Genomic DNA, 14,023 nt, shown 5'->3' with positions numbered 1-14,023 from the left:
GATGTCCAATTCCTTCTCCTCTCCTTCTGAACGGTAAAATGAAACCAGGTGGTTAATGTGAATGACTCGGGTTGAAAGAAACAAGTCATGACGCAATATGGTTCAAGTGTTGCAACAATCTCATGCATACACTGAACAGAAAATCATTACAGAAGAATCCTCCAAAGCACAGCAATGGAGTAACCTTCCTAAGCCAGTTGTCACGTCGGATACTATAGCGCCTTTAAGCGAAGAAGCCAGACAAACGATGTCCTCCAAACGATGCCAGAGGACAAAGAGAGTTAAAACAGTACAAAGAAACAAGAATAGAGAAAAGTAGAGAACTTAAGGGTATCTAGAGACAGAAATCAGACTAATCATACCAATACCACGGGAGGCGACGTCGGTCGCGACCATGATGGGTGACTTTCCGGTTCGGAATTCGTTCAAAACCCAGTCTCGCTCATTCTGAGCCTTGTCACCGTGGATTGCCAGCGCAGGCCAGCCATCCTGACGAAGATACTTAGTGATATCGTCCGCCACACGTTTGGTGCCAACAAAGATAAGGACTTTAGAATCTTGATTATCCATGGCCTTTTCGAGATGTTTGACCAATCTAGACAATCTTAGTATACCAAGTAGTAATACAGCACTTCGACAATCATACCTATCTCTTTTCTCCATCTCCGTGACAACCTCAACGATTTGGGTAATATTGTGGGAAGCTGATAATTCAAGCGACCCGATATTGACCTGAATATAATCGTGGAGGTAGTCATTGGCCAGACGCTGGACCTCCTTGGGCCAGGTAGCTGACCACATGCAAGTTTGGCGATCGGGACGGATCTGGTCGACGATCTTCCTGATCTGAGGTTCGAAACCCATATCCAACATACGATCGGCTTCGTCAAGGACAAGGTAAGTCACACGACGGAGATTGGTCTTGCCGGACTCGATCATGTCGATCAAGCGACCGGGAGTAGCAATGCAAATTTCAACGCCACGCGCGAGGTCACGGATTTGCTGGCCTCGAGGAACACCACCGTACACACAGGTATTGCGGATACGGGAAGATTTACCGAATTTAGTGCACTCTTGCTGGATCTGAACGGCAAGCTCACGAGTGGGAGCAAGCACCAAAACGATTGGCCCATCGCCAGGAGCAAGGAGGGGCTGGGCGTTGATATGAACGATAGCGGGAAGACAGTAGGATAGCGTCTTTCCAGAACCAGTCTCAGCAATTCCAACCAAATCACGACCAGAAAGGGCCATGGGCCATCCCTGGGACTGAATTGCAGTAGGAGCACTAAATCCCTGAGCCTTAACCTCGTTGATTACGTACGCTAGAAACGCTGTTAGTCTTTGTCTACCGATGACATATTCAAAGAATTTCGACTCACAAGGAAAACCAGCTTCGTCAAAAGTCTCCACCGGTCTTGGAACATCGTTACCCTTAACAGTCATCTTTTTATCGGTGCGAAACTGCTCAATATGCTGCTGGGAACGGGCAGTAACATTAGGATTCTCTTTGTAAAAGTTCTTCTCGAATCTGGGAAGCGAGTCCAAATTCCAATCCTGTTTCTTCAAACTAGCCCCAAGATTCGACATGCGGTCACCTCCAGAACCGCCATAGGACGAACCTCCGCGCGAACCATGTGAGTCGCCACCACGAGATCCGTAGCCACCTGAGCCGTAGCCACCTGAGCCGTAGCTACCAGAGCCGTAACTACCAGAGCCGTAGCCACCTCTGCTGTGACCGTGATCACGGTCGCCGCCGGTGCGATCGCTGCGATCACGATCGTAGCCGCCGGATGAACGGTAAGAGCCACCGTAAGAAGAAGAACCTCCGTAACTCATATTGTATCAAATGTATATGTCTATAACAGGTGACTGTGGAAACGAAGAAATGGGAACGATGGAGGAGGACAAAATGGAAGAGAAATTTTTAGTAGGCGAGCTTTCTAGTGGCAAAAACCTTATTTGCAATGTGACAATGAGACTAGGGGAATCGGGTAGCCACGTGCGGCTCTTGCCACCAGCGATACAGGGGCGGTTTCCGCCCTCTACGCCATAATAATCTTTCAAATGGTAAACAGATAAAAGTTATAGTACATAGGTGAAGTTGAAGAGAGGATACTACCAAAGAAAAACCAAACCCCTTTCCGTTATGCAAGCGATGACAATGCGCTACTCAAAGCACACTACTAAAAGAATATCCTATTGTTTTGAAGGAATCCTGCGCTCAATGCAACCGTCGCTGCTTCGTCTTTTCAAATATAGTCTTGATCATCTCGTTACCCAACTTTGTTGCATCTGCAAACCGTGGCGAAAAGTAATTTTGCGTAGTCTCGAACCTATACCGGTACAATTTAAAGCTCCCAAATGTGATGATTTCACTCCATGACCGTGCAGCTACAGTAAATTCCAAATCATCTGCCCTGAACGTATCATTCTCCAACGCAACATTGATACACTCATCCAACAGGCCTGGTGACTGAAATAAGTACTCAGTGACCCCTAGCCAGATTCTGAATAGTGGAGTGCTGCAAATCATATGGTCGTACGGCACAATTCCCAATTTCCACCAGCAATCAACCATGGCAAGTAAACTCAGATGAGAGTTGGGAGTTCGCTCTTGCTGTGGAACATTTGACAGTGAAAACTTATCCAGTAAATCGTCCGAAAGAAGTAGCTCGTGATTAGCTGGCAATCCTCCAAAGACAGCCTGCTTCGCAGCATATACTCTGTATCTGAATTCGTCCGCCTTGTGCTCGACCATCAATGTAAATAGCTCTGTCACTGATTTAGCGTACTGCAAGATTTGTGCCTGAGCAGCGGGATTCATGATCGCCAGTCCAGCGTAGACATGCCACTTGTTGGAATAAATGCGCAATGAGATATTGATCTTGACGTTTTCGATCCCGCCGACGTAACGCGGGACTTCCCATGGGAACTGACTGTTAGCATACCACGCGACTCCCATACTCAGAAATGCAGCATGAGTGGCGGCTTGTGTGTCTGCTGTGATCTTGTCATGCTGAGACGCGGTGAGATAGACGAATTGCGAATTGAAGCACGTGAGAACTGTTCTGACGAGGTCAAGTGCATCGTCTGATGCTCGATGCTGAATCAGGACCAATGGCTGCCCTCGCGTATCAACATTCGGACCATGAAGAGAGTGACAGGACACAATTTGAACATCAGCAGGCAAGTGCTTCTCAAACGCAGCAATCTCGGGCGCCTTGCATGATGTCTGGCCGCCCACGATGGCACCAACCTTCGTCGCTATTATGTGGTTAACTTTGGTACTACTAGAGTATTCAAAAAATGTGTCTCACAAGGGCCGTACGTAGCGACAATACTCTCGATATTCTCGGCTTCGACGGAGTAAATGATGTAATCGCTCAGGCGCGAGACGTAGTGACCGTTCTCGAGAATATTGACTAACGAATCTACAATCAGTCAGTTCGCAGTTCATCTTACAAGTCAAGAACGTAATGGGCTCTCTTACTCGAAGCATAGTCTTCCTTTAGCTTTTCAAACTGCTCCGGCCTGTCGCATGCATTGATCCTATCCCATGATTAGATATCCGACTGGACAAAAATTTAGCCCTAAACTTCAACTCCTGCCATTTTCGTACCATGGTAAAATTACCAATTCCGTACTGCCAGCTAGCTAAGGATGAAGAGATTGAATATACATACTTCCAACCCGCAGTGGACAATCGTCGGGCGTACATCCGCCCCATATCGCCCATCCCAATAATCCCAATCTGCAGGACTTTAGGATCCGGTGTAAGCGTCGCCGTCATCTTGTCTTTTCTTCCAATAAAGATACTAATATAGTTTAAGGATATAACTTAGCTGGAAGAAAAGATCTTGGACTGCAAGCCCTGTGGTCGGTTGGTTGGCGGCGTTCGTAGCAGTGCGGGGAGTAATGTGAGTCGTCGTGAGTCGAGCCCCTCCTTGCAAATCGAAAATTTCGAGAATGGGAGTTCCCAAACAGACCAAGCAATTCAGCGGCTGACAACCGCAATTTGTCCCGAAACTAGTCGGAATTTGTTACTGCTACTTTATATACCTATATCATGTACGCATAGTTACCATAGATTGCGACACGCCGACAGTTGAACAATTATCATCTTGAGCCTTAAAATGCAAAAGACAAACTTTCGTCGGTCTACGCCAGTCGGCTTCGCGGCCCGTAACAATCAATTGAGTAATGAATATGTCAGCGTGCCATGATGACAGGCTGATTCGCCGGCTGTGATCGACATGACTAAGAAGAGCTGGCTACCGGAAAATCTCATAGCAGTCGTTCCCCAGAATCGGGTCAATTCTGAATCCCGCAGATAAATATTACAATGTTATCATCGTCCGTTTTCTTTGTTAATGACCATTTAACAACTTACAACTGCAACGATATACATAAGTACGAAATCCATATCATATCCGGTCACGTTCAATTAGTCTTGTTATGATCATGTGATCTCCAGACTTTTAAGCTGCGAGTCAATGGCCGGAAAGTTATTAATGCGGGATACAGGGCTATGCATAGTTACATTACAATGCATCCAGTAGTCGTAAGATACGCTCAAGTGTAGCCAGTGAATAATCAAATTCACTGGCGGCAATCATCAATTTGTTTACACTCTAGTAACACCAAAAACAGCTAACTCCGGTATCAAGCAGATATCAACACAATGCTAGAAAGGAGAGACAAGCCAATGGATAGCACCTTAGTCTGCGATTTTCTCCCGCTGAGTTGATATCAAACGGAAATGTGCAGTGACAGCGTTGCACTCCCTGACGGATAATGGCCGAGTTTCAGCGCATAAGTAAATATGCAGTGAAAGTATACTGCACTATATCTCCGCAGGTAATATAGACGCCAATTGGTGGCCAGCGAGGCTAGGTTGCAGATATGACTTATTAGACGCGATCTAAAAGTTGAGTCAGAGTAGGCATCACGCCTTGAGAAAGCTAGAGCTCGAAAGCATATTGATCCGACGCAGTGAAGCGCGCCAGCAAGTGATGAAATCCGCGATTGAGCATTATATTCGTCGTAGAAATCGTACACACGGCCACAGGTAAAGTTAAAACGACGAAGACTTTCGGCATGCGGTAGGAAGCCTGTAGATAGACAGTTAGGAGATCAGACGGCAACAACTCGGGACTCAGGAACAGGACTATCTCTAAGCGGACGGAGAGATACGATAGGCGCTTTGGCCAGGACAGATGGAAGCAACACGAGACAGAATTGCAAACAAAATTTGTGACAATCCACAAATTTCGTCATAGATAATGACAATACATGTCTGTATAAAGAAGCAAAACACTAATTTGAATCGTTCTTGACGAGTCAGCTGGCGAGACAAGAAATCAATCATTTCTCAAAGAATCTCAGTACTCCGCTAATTTGGAGCATGGACTACCAGCGAGTTCCATGTAATCCGGTGAATGAGCAGGCTGAGTGGCGAAAGCATTCCTGTCATCAATAAAATATAAACTAAAATAATCGCGAGCTAAGGATAACCAAATGGTGCAATCTGTTCCCTGCTAGTTATCGGGGAATCTATTGCCCGGAGGGGATCATGACTCCATATTGTGTTGTCTGATTGATGATGAGTCGAAGCAGAGTCTGACCCATAATATCGGAACCTCAAGTTCTGGGCCGGGATACTGACCCAGGAGGCCATTCGCTCCTGAAGGTGAATAGCTGCCGAAATGCACGCGGGGAGCCAGGACTCGAATCTCTGTATCAGGCAATCCCGGAGTAGCAGAAGCTGCTATCTCAGTCTGCCGCATCGACCAGTCTATGGCTGCACCTTTAGCGTGAAACCAAGCAGCAAGTTACGAGTCAAGCCGTATCAAGCCGAGCCTGACATACGCGCGAGCTGCTGGAAGTCGCGAACCCGAGTCACTGCTGCGTAAATGAATTGTCTCTGGCCATCTTTATTGTTTACGGAAATCACGACGAGTCTGGTCAAATCGACTGAGTTGCTGCTGCATCTCCCTCGCGCGACCAGCCAGCAGTTAGGCAAACAGAGGCGTAGTGCTGAACATCTGCCAGACCCCGTCGAGCCGTCGAAACGGAGACTTAATTCCGAGCCGCGCGAGTGGCAGACCGGGTCAGCCACTGTAAGCCACACGTACCATCGCAGAAGAGCGACGCCACCAGGTCACCCCCAGTTCTCACGTGACGTTTGAAGGACGGAGATGCCGTAGCTCGATAGACAGATCGTATAGATGTGCCCTCGAGACAACGCTGTGGGATCAAGGAGACACAACTCTGATGGAGGCGGAACCGGACAAGTGCGACGTTTGGAGTTCGGATATGGCCGACGCCGCATGTGGCAGTGAAAAGCCGCGCGCTGGCGATGACGCGTGGATACGGGGCAATAATGTCATAATAATACTTCGCGTACTGCCGTCTAATCGACGCTGCACTCCGTCACTGCTACCGGTTACCCACAGTCCATAGTCCGCAGACGTGCGAGATGGGCCATTGATCAAAGCCCGTCGACGTTCCGCTGTCATCGCGATATAAGCTCAGCCCAAGTCGCTCTTCTCCTTGTTCTAGTCCTCACACTGATCACACTACACTTGTAGCTACTCTCTTCATCCACACTTCAACGCACTGTCATTTATCTGCATCCAACGATGGTCAAACTCTCTGCCGCCCGCTACGGTAAGGACAACATTCGTCTCCTCAAGATCGAGCGCGATGCCACCAATCCCAAACTACAGTATGTCTATGAATTCACCATCCGCGTCATGCTCGAGGGCCATATCGCTTCTGCTTACAATCATGCCGACAATTCACCGGTCGTCACGACAGACAGTATGAAGAACACCACTCACAGTACGTTTCCGTTGCAATCTAGTTTCATTTGCTCCGGCGACTAATTTTATTAGTTCTCGCTAAGAAGAACCCTGTCTCTCCTCCTGAGCTCTTTGCGTCCATTCTTGGCACTCACTTCGTCACAACCTACGACCACATCCAGAAGGCTCTTGTCCACATCGTCCAACACCGATGGACCCGTTACGCTGTTGACGGTGTTCCACACGAGCACTCCTTTCTCCGTGACGGCGAGGAGGTCCGTGTCGCCGACGCCGAGGTTGACGAGTCTGGTGAGATCCTTCTCTCAGGTGGCATTGCCGATCTTCTTGTCTTGAAATCTACCGGGTCCGCTTTCTACGGATACATACAGGACAAGTACACAACTCTTCCCGAGACCTGGGACCGTATCATGTCCACTGCTATTGACTCTACCTGGACGTTCAAACCATTTGAGAACTTAAAAGCTGTTCGATCCGCCGTCGACAACTTCGAGGAAGGCTACCAGTCAGCCCGCAACATTACTCTCAAGACCTTTGCGCTCGACGATTCCGCGAGTGTCCAGGCCACTCTCTTCAAGATGTGTAAGCTCATTCTCGCCGCAAACTCCCTTATCACCGATGTCAAGTACGCTCTCCCCAACAAACATTATTTCGAGATCGATCTCTCCTGGTTCGAGGGTCTCAAAAACACAGGCGCGGATGCTCAGGTCTACGCTCCCCAGTCGAACCCGAACGGTCTCATCACTGCTACTGTCTCTCGTGACGACTAAGTTTCTTTCCGTTTGTGATATATCTGCTTGTATTATATTTATCTTTTTTATTTACCGGTTCATTGTGTGGCTGGTTCATTAGTGGTCTAATGGCTTCTCCATAGTATGCGATGAACGAATCAGACTACGGGTTGATTGCTTTGTCTATATTTTAGTATTCGATTGTTTACGTGGGTCGGGTTTCGGTTGCTTTAAAGTTTTATACTGTGTTGATTCACAGTACATAATAATAACTACTTATCCATCTTGATGTTTGTACTCTTGCAAATAGAAGATTCGTAGTGGATTAAATACATTTCAACCTTTACCTCTCGACAAGGGCAGATCGTGTTGATGGCAGTCGCGCACTTAAACAACTGACGATCCCTGCACAGTGTAGATGAGTCTATTCTTGTGTACAATCTTCGAGGCCGACATCAAACACTGTATGGCGACATGTCTCAGCTTGATTAACCGCAAATTGTCTACGTCTCCGTACTTTGCAATAAAGATCGTAATGATATGTGTAGTGCCATTCATATTTACAAATGCAATCCAAAACTCTCGTCCTCTATAATACAAACCGACAAGGTCGATTCTTCACTCTTTTGCCTCCGACAACTTATTCGCTTTGATAACTTCCGGTGTCTCTGCCCAAAATCGAATGACATTCTGCTTGTAATCGTGCTCAGCTCCTTCAAACGTACGTAGCCGCTCCAGGCGAATTTTCCGTAACCGGTTTTTCGGCAACATACCACTCACAGCTTTCCTCAGTACCTCACCGTATCCCTTTTTGTTGACTAACCGTTCCATTGTCATCTCCTTCAATCCACCTGGCGTCTGCGTGTGTTTCCGGTAAATCTTCTGCTTGAATTTATTCCCCGACGTCTTCAACAAGTTGCAATTCGAAACGACGACGTAGTCACCGCAATCGCTAGCGGGCGAGTAAATAGGCTTGTGTTTGCCCATTAGTGTGATTGCGATCGAGGACGCCAGACGGCCCAGCGTGCGAGAGTCTTTCTCGAGGTCGACGTGGTGCCAGACCCGAGTATACGCGAGACGAGTCTATTTGGTCGTTAAAACTGGTCAACAATGACACTAGAGAAAAGACTAATCGTACCTTTCCTAACAAGTTCGACATTTTGTTGAAATTTTGTTGTGAAAAGTCCGAGAAAAATAGCGAATTGTCAAATGGGAGATATATGGACCTGTTGCTCCGAAGAAATTTAATGTCCCCTGACGGAAAGCAACGGGGTTCGCGGACAATGACTGGCTTTCAGCCCTAACTCCCAAGACCATATGACGACTACGGCCTCAAATTTCAAAGCCTCCAGCCATCACTAAAGAAATCCTTTCCAGCAACACCACCATCGCGTCTCCAGCGAGCAAGATAGAAAGCGAATTGGGCTAAGCACCGAGCGAGTTCAGTGCCTAAACACCGACACAGTCTCTAGACGCGAATTACGGAGTGGTGCGGCTACGCGACAAGTCAACGAACGCGCGAATTTTACGGATCCCTGCACAGAATAATCTTGGACTGTTCGATTTGCGGACGAAGAGTCGGATTCGGGGAATACGGTGTATGGGAGAAATCAAAATTGTTGGCGGAAAGTGTCGTGTTTTATCCGCAACTAAATTGATTGTTTTCTGGATCACCACAGCAACTTATCTAGAGGTTTAATTACTGTCCAATTTTTACGTCTTCGAAGTTTTGCTCTATCAAAGGAATCACTATAATTGGTCGTACGTACTCCACATCCTGGAAATGAACAGAGTCGTTCTCGCAATCCGGTCCAATCTCCCAGACGAGATGGACTGGGCTCTGCAGTCCCTCGTCCGGATGTCGTTCGAGACTCCTGACGATCTTCATTTCGATCGGTACCCAGCTCTAGCACCCGCATTGGTCGAGAAACTGAATTCAGCAGACCAATTCAGAGACATCGACACCTATTCTTTCCAAACTAATGACGGCAAAGTGGTCACAACTGACGACGACCTGGGTCTTTTCGGCGCCACAGTCGCTACTGAGAAGGTTCGGAAGCAGCTGGACAAAGTCCTCGAGGCTGCACTTGTTCTGAGGAACGCTGCGATTAACCCGGAAAACGCGAGGCATCTGTCACGGTCGCAGGTTTGCGTGGGTGCACTTGTCAAGTGTTTAACATTACCGGCTGATCGTCCGAGTTTAGTGGAACTGCGTCAGTATTGCTTGGATATAGTGGAGTCTGTAGCGCTTTTTTTGCGGCCCACGAGTAGTCAGGATAGTCTATTCCGCGCCCTTGCGGGGTACTTATCCAGCGACGATCGAGGTGTGCTGATCAGTGCTCTGCGAGCTATAGCTCGACTAGTAATCAACGTGGAAGCGAATCTCCTACAAGCTATTGATCGCAAGGTTGTTGCTCGAATATGCGCGCTAATTCTCCTGGACGACGAAGAGTTACTCTCTGTCTGCTTGGATTTCTTGTACCAATACACCTCTGCGCCGGAAAATATAGAATTAACTGGAGAGGCTGTCGATTGGCGAGAACTTGTACAACAGTTGATTCGACTATTACTGTACCAGGCTCAGGAATGGCCACAGAAAGATGCGCGATTGATCTCAAACATGATATTAGATAAGAAGGCGCCACCGAGTCAACCACCGGATTTACCCAACGACTTGGTGTATGAACTTCTCTCGTTTCCGGAACCGGAACGAGCGACGCAATGGTACGTTGTCGTCATCACATACTTTTCTATTGACTCACGAATTGTAGGATGCGGGCATGTTTTGAGGAAGATCCAGAGGGTGATGTCACTCAGATTGCGTTATGGAAAGCGTACGAATCTCGATTTGAAGAGTACGTTAAGCAAGGCAAGAAACTTCTTCCTGCAGCAGACTTTATAAAGAATGTGACAACTGCGTTTCGCCGGGCTGCTGCCATGGTCGTCACATTACCTGGTGGCCAACAGAAATTTATTATTAAGGGTATCCGTCCGCGCGAAGTTCCCATGTCGTTGAAAGGAGAACTGTATGTCAAATGCCAATGGTCGTCGACGTCCCCGAACTGGCCAAGATGTACCGGCGCGTATCCTTCAATAAAGGATCTATTTGCACATATATTGGCTGTCCATGTTCCGCCTCCACCCACTCCCGCACCGGTTCTATCCCAGCAGTCTGAATCCCAGCCTACATCGAGTGCAACGAGTTCAGCTCCCATTCCACCACTACCGTCGCCTACTGCAAATGGCAATGTCGGTATATCCCCCGGTCCTGATGTGCCAGTGACAAATGGTTTTCCAGCTCAGGTGTCCCGTCCAACGGCTACTGAGCAGCATGAAAACACATCAATGTCGGATGCTCCACCACTCTCTCCAATATCTGCTTTAACGGCTGAGCCGGTACAGGAGTCGACAGCTGCGGAATCAGCAACACAGCCATCACCAGTACCACTAGCGCAATATGATCAACAGCCGGTACGATACTTTTGCCACTGGAATGGGTGTACCCGTTTCTCGCCTCACGGAGACGCCGACCGGCGCAAGGTGATCTCGCACATTAAGACACACATCCCAGACGCAGATCACAATAAGCCTTTGCCGTATAATAGCCGCAGTCCGCCTCTGCAGACAACGGCCTCCGGAACATTAACCCTTGACACGGCGATCTTGTCGCAGAACGTTGTGCTGGTGAGCAAGTCGACTATGGTAGATGAGCACGGAGAAGCCACTGGCATTCCGTTAACGTCATGCCTGATACTGCGCAACGTGGCGCGAAGCGAGACTGGCAAACGCTTGCTCAGTGGACTGGAGACGGAACTTATTGGCGTCGCGGCAGTGAATACGCCGTTGAGAAATTATATTGCAGATCTGCTGGATGTCATCGAAGAGAAGAGGCGGACCATTGAGTAAATATGGACAAGCTGATAGTGATGTTGGTGGGTAAAATCGTGTCTAGAATTGTACGTTATGTGTGTGAGTACGTAGAGCAAATATGTATTGTATGTAATGGTATATTTTATTATGCAGCTTTAGACATGTTAGAATATATGTCGTATTTTCTACCTAGAATTTGATGAATATCGTCTTGGAGCAATTCGGCGCGTCTAGGAGTGGGGCGCTGCGGAGACTCTGATCACATGAAGTCGTACATTAAGTGCATATTTTGACTTCGCTACCGCTCAGGGCGAATGTGGAGATGTGGCGGATGTCAGCCGATAGTATCTAGCCTAGCAAGTTTAACCGCTATCGGGGTGTCTCCTCGGCTGATATCATCGTGCGTCACTGTCATCCATATCGATCGATATATCTTTCACCCACAATATTCTCTGACCTGTTTGATTTTCCTCTGAGCCACTACCAGTGTATCTTGAACTATCTCTATACGTTTATTTCTGCTCATTCTTTCTGGCCTAATCGAAAAGCATGATTGGCAACCTAACTGAATGACATCATATTTACTGGACTTAAAAAGGCAGCTCGAGATTGTCATGATTAATTAATCTAAAGCCACGTACACAGCATGCAAGCCTTCGACTTGGTCTCGAAGAATATCTCTCAGATAATACCTATTCCGATTTACGTTGGTGTTTTTGTTGTTCTCCTCTTTCAGGTTTTTCCTCGCATATTCATCGCCAGACAGCGATCAATCGTTGAATCGACTGCAAACAGGCCGGGCAAGGACTCAGACACACCAAACGGCATATACGACCGCAAGCCAAGTCTGTCATCACTAGTAACCCCCGATCCGACTTTCTCATGGCGCAACAACCCACAGCAGATCCCGCGCGAGATAAAGCCGGGCAAATATTTCCTCACAATGAACGTACGCAAACTCGACTTCAATGACTACATCGTCTTCGACAAACGGTATTTGTCCGAGTACCGTGAGCGACAAGCGATTATATCTAATGTGGGATCGGCTAAGATATTCGTGGCAGAAGCTAATGATGCCGCATTGGATTTGTGTGAGGAGACATTGATGGTTACTGTTGACTTTCTGGTTACGCGCTATCCTTCCATGTTTCATCGGACTGAGAGGGGAGTGCTCTGCGTTGATGCTGGGGAGGAGTACGATTTAGTTACCAGACCGTGGGTGAGGCATCCACTGGAGACTATGTGTTTGCTTTCCGGCGATGATTGTATCCTCATGCGCTGCTGCAACGATGGCGTATTACGCGTCGCTGCCGTCGGACTCGTATATAGCTGTATGCCCTCACCATTCATTACCATTTGTTAAGCAGGCAATTGTTGACAAAAGCAGTGGATATTGACTGGACATCGTTCATCGGCAAAGACCTCGCGTCTATACACAGAGACGCACGCATCCCATTCTACGAATCCGCAATCCAAAAATCAGTTGACAGATATTTCCTAAAGTTACAGCCTGACAAACCTGTAGCACGTGCAAATTGGCTCACGCAAATTGGTCCTGAGCTCCGGAACGAAAAGTTTCCTGACGAATATTTTCGACACGTATCTACAATCCCAGGGAACACAATTACTCCCGAGACAGTAGTTGACGATTTGTATTTCCGCGTCGAGCGACAAGCTATGAGGAAATTGCCTAGCATGCGTGGCGTAGTGTTCAAGTTCCACCTGTATGCTACCAATATCTGGGACTTGGAACTAGAAGAGGGTGTACCGAGGCGGTTCGCGGAGCACATTAGAGGTTTGCCGGAATCAGTATTGCGACAGAAACATTGTCTGGAATACGTGGACTGCATTTTGAAGGTTATGGACTTGATGGCTGAGCGACAAGAGAAAAATACTACGAACTCTCACGACTAAAAGCGAGACGTACTTATATCTACGATATAGAACATTGACTGTGATTTGCTTTAATACCTCTGTATATCCGGATATATTGAAGCACATATCTCATCATGATCGTAGCAAAATCCAATATACATCGCATTTCGCCGCACGTCTTACACAAAAAAAGTATGAAACAAAGAATATATGTCGTTTTAACCCCTCGCCTCCATCGCGATCGAAAAAACACGACAGAAGTCGCACCGAAAGGATTAAAAAAATAAAAACATTACTCAAGGGAGCAGGGAACGGAGGACAACCTATCAAGTGTTAATGAAACCCTCAACTGCGCATTACTTTGAATGCAGCTCCGCTGTTGTAATTATACATAATTTTAGATTAAGTATAACCACTACTATAGAACTTGTTAGCTATCTGAAGAATAAATGTACATGAAAATGTATGGGACTTTGTTAGACGTACCTGATGATGTGAAGAAAAAAGAAAAGAACGGCAATCAAAAAATTGCGTAAGAAACTTATAGTGGGCGACACAGCCCTAACTAGAAACTCAACCCTAGATTCTAGGGGTGGGTCGTCGAGTTGCCGCACACTAGGGCTAGGGTGTAGATTAACAGATGCAGTCGCGTTTTCAATACTTCGATGATTTATGGTCCAAACTCAGAACGTCAGGGATTCTGCTGATGATGACCGACGGCTACGC

The 14,023-nt window shown here is 47.3% G+C and overlaps 6 protein-coding genes across 6 annotated transcripts; 3 read left to right on the top strand and 3 right to left on the bottom strand.

The window, feature by feature from the left end:
- Positions 1 to 87: 87 nt before the first annotated feature.
- V1508DRAFT_273316 (P-loop containing nucleoside triphosphate hydrolase protein) lies at positions 88 to 1,926 on the bottom strand. Its single transcript, XM_066936497.1, has 3 exons — positions 1,380 to 1,926; positions 647 to 1,322; positions 88 to 595 (listed from the first exon to the last, which is right to left on the bottom strand). Exons 1-3 carry the CDS (start codon positions 1,834 to 1,836, stop codon positions 325 to 327), a joined length of 1,404 nt encoding a protein of 467 aa, XP_066793251.1. The 5' UTR covers positions 1,837 to 1,926; the 3' UTR covers positions 88 to 324.
- Positions 1,927 to 2,221: 295 nt separating this feature from the next.
- Positions 2,222 to 3,790, bottom strand: V1508DRAFT_406421 (uncharacterized protein; the record flags this gene model as incomplete). The annotated part of the gene is made up of 4 exons (XM_066938773.1): positions 2,222 to 3,264; positions 3,318 to 3,431; positions 3,491 to 3,549; positions 3,684 to 3,790. The coding sequence occupies 4 exons, from the start codon at positions 3,788 to 3,790 to the stop codon at positions 2,222 to 2,224; spliced, it is 1,323 nt and encodes a 440-aa protein (XP_066793250.1).
- Positions 3,791 to 6,222: 2,432 nt separating this feature from the next.
- On the top strand, positions 6,223 to 7,876 carry V1508DRAFT_425188 (uncharacterized protein). The gene is made up of 2 exons (XM_066941396.1): positions 6,223 to 6,843; positions 6,897 to 7,876. The coding sequence occupies exons 1-2, from the start codon at positions 6,642 to 6,644 to the stop codon at positions 7,589 to 7,591; spliced, it is 897 nt and encodes a 298-aa protein (XP_066793249.1). The 5' UTR covers positions 6,223 to 6,641; the 3' UTR covers positions 7,592 to 7,876.
- Positions 7,850 to 8,796, bottom strand: V1508DRAFT_425186 (mitochondrial 54S ribosomal protein uL13m). The gene has a single exon (XM_066941395.1). The coding sequence runs from the start codon at positions 8,537 to 8,539 to the stop codon at positions 8,171 to 8,173; it is 369 nt and encodes a 122-aa protein (XP_066793248.1). The 5' UTR covers positions 8,540 to 8,796; the 3' UTR covers positions 7,850 to 8,170.
- A 90-nt stretch (positions 8,797 to 8,886) lies between these two features.
- Positions 8,887 to 11,614, top strand: V1508DRAFT_457864 (uncharacterized protein). The gene is made up of 2 exons (XM_066942696.1): positions 8,887 to 10,276; positions 10,324 to 11,614. Exons 1-2 carry the CDS (start codon positions 9,336 to 9,338, stop codon positions 11,456 to 11,458), a joined length of 2,076 nt encoding a protein of 691 aa, XP_066793247.1. The 5' UTR covers positions 8,887 to 9,335; the 3' UTR covers positions 11,459 to 11,614.
- Positions 11,615 to 11,738: 124 nt separating this feature from the next.
- Positions 11,739 to 13,449, top strand: V1508DRAFT_425182 (uncharacterized protein). The gene is made up of 2 exons (XM_066941394.1): positions 11,739 to 12,753; positions 12,810 to 13,449. Exons 1-2 carry the CDS (start codon positions 12,069 to 12,071, stop codon positions 13,334 to 13,336), a joined length of 1,212 nt encoding a protein of 403 aa, XP_066793246.1. The 5' UTR covers positions 11,739 to 12,068; the 3' UTR covers positions 13,337 to 13,449.
- Positions 13,450 to 14,023: the final 574 nt, after the last annotated feature.

The sequence above is a fragment of the Lipomyces doorenjongii genome (assembly GCF_038497915.1).
Source record: "Lipomyces doorenjongii strain NRRL Y-27504 unplaced genomic scaffold V1508scaffold_78, whole genome shotgun sequence".
Lineage (NCBI taxonomy): Eukaryota > Fungi > Ascomycota > Lipomycetes > Lipomycetales > Lipomycetaceae > Lipomyces > Lipomyces doorenjongii.
This window is presented reverse-complemented; position numbering and strand designations above follow the sequence as displayed.

Excerpts from the sequence above, each read along its gene's own strand:
- V1508DRAFT_457864 (XM_066942696.1), top strand. The coding sequence starts at position 9,336 with ATGAACAGAGTCGTTCTCGCAATCCGGTCCAATCTCCCAGACGAGATG. Across the intron at positions 10,277-10,323 it reads CCGGAACGAGCGACGCAATG|GATGCGGGCATGTTTTGAGG; the intron begins GTACGTTGTCGT and ends CACGAATTGTAG.
- V1508DRAFT_425186 (XM_066941395.1), bottom strand. The coding sequence starts at position 8,539 with ATGGGCAAACACAAGCCTATTTACTCGCCCGCTAGCGATTGCGGTGAC.
- V1508DRAFT_425188 (XM_066941396.1), top strand. The coding sequence starts at position 6,642 with ATGGTCAAACTCTCTGCCGCCCGCTACGGTAAGGACAACATTCGTCTC. Across the intron at positions 6,844-6,896 it reads TATGAAGAACACCACTCACA|TTCTCGCTAAGAAGAACCCT; the intron begins GTACGTTTCCGT and ends TAATTTTATTAG.
- V1508DRAFT_425182 (XM_066941394.1), top strand. The coding sequence starts at position 12,069 with ATGCAAGCCTTCGACTTGGTCTCGAAGAATATCTCTCAGATAATACCT. Across the intron at positions 12,754-12,809 it reads CGTCGGACTCGTATATAGCT|TGGATATTGACTGGACATCG; the intron begins GTATGCCCTCAC and ends TGACAAAAGCAG.
- V1508DRAFT_273316 (XM_066936497.1), bottom strand. The coding sequence starts at position 1,836 with ATGAGTTACGGAGGTTCTTCTTCTTACGGTGGCTCTTACCGTTCATCC. Across the intron at positions 1,323-1,379 it reads TGACGAAGCTGGTTTTCCTT|CGTACGTAATCAACGAGGTT; the intron begins GTGAGTCGAAAT and ends CAGCGTTTCTAG. Across the intron at positions 596-646 it reads GAGATGGAGAAAAGAGATAG|ATTGGTCAAACATCTCGAAA; the intron begins GTATGATTGTCG and ends AAGATTGTCTAG.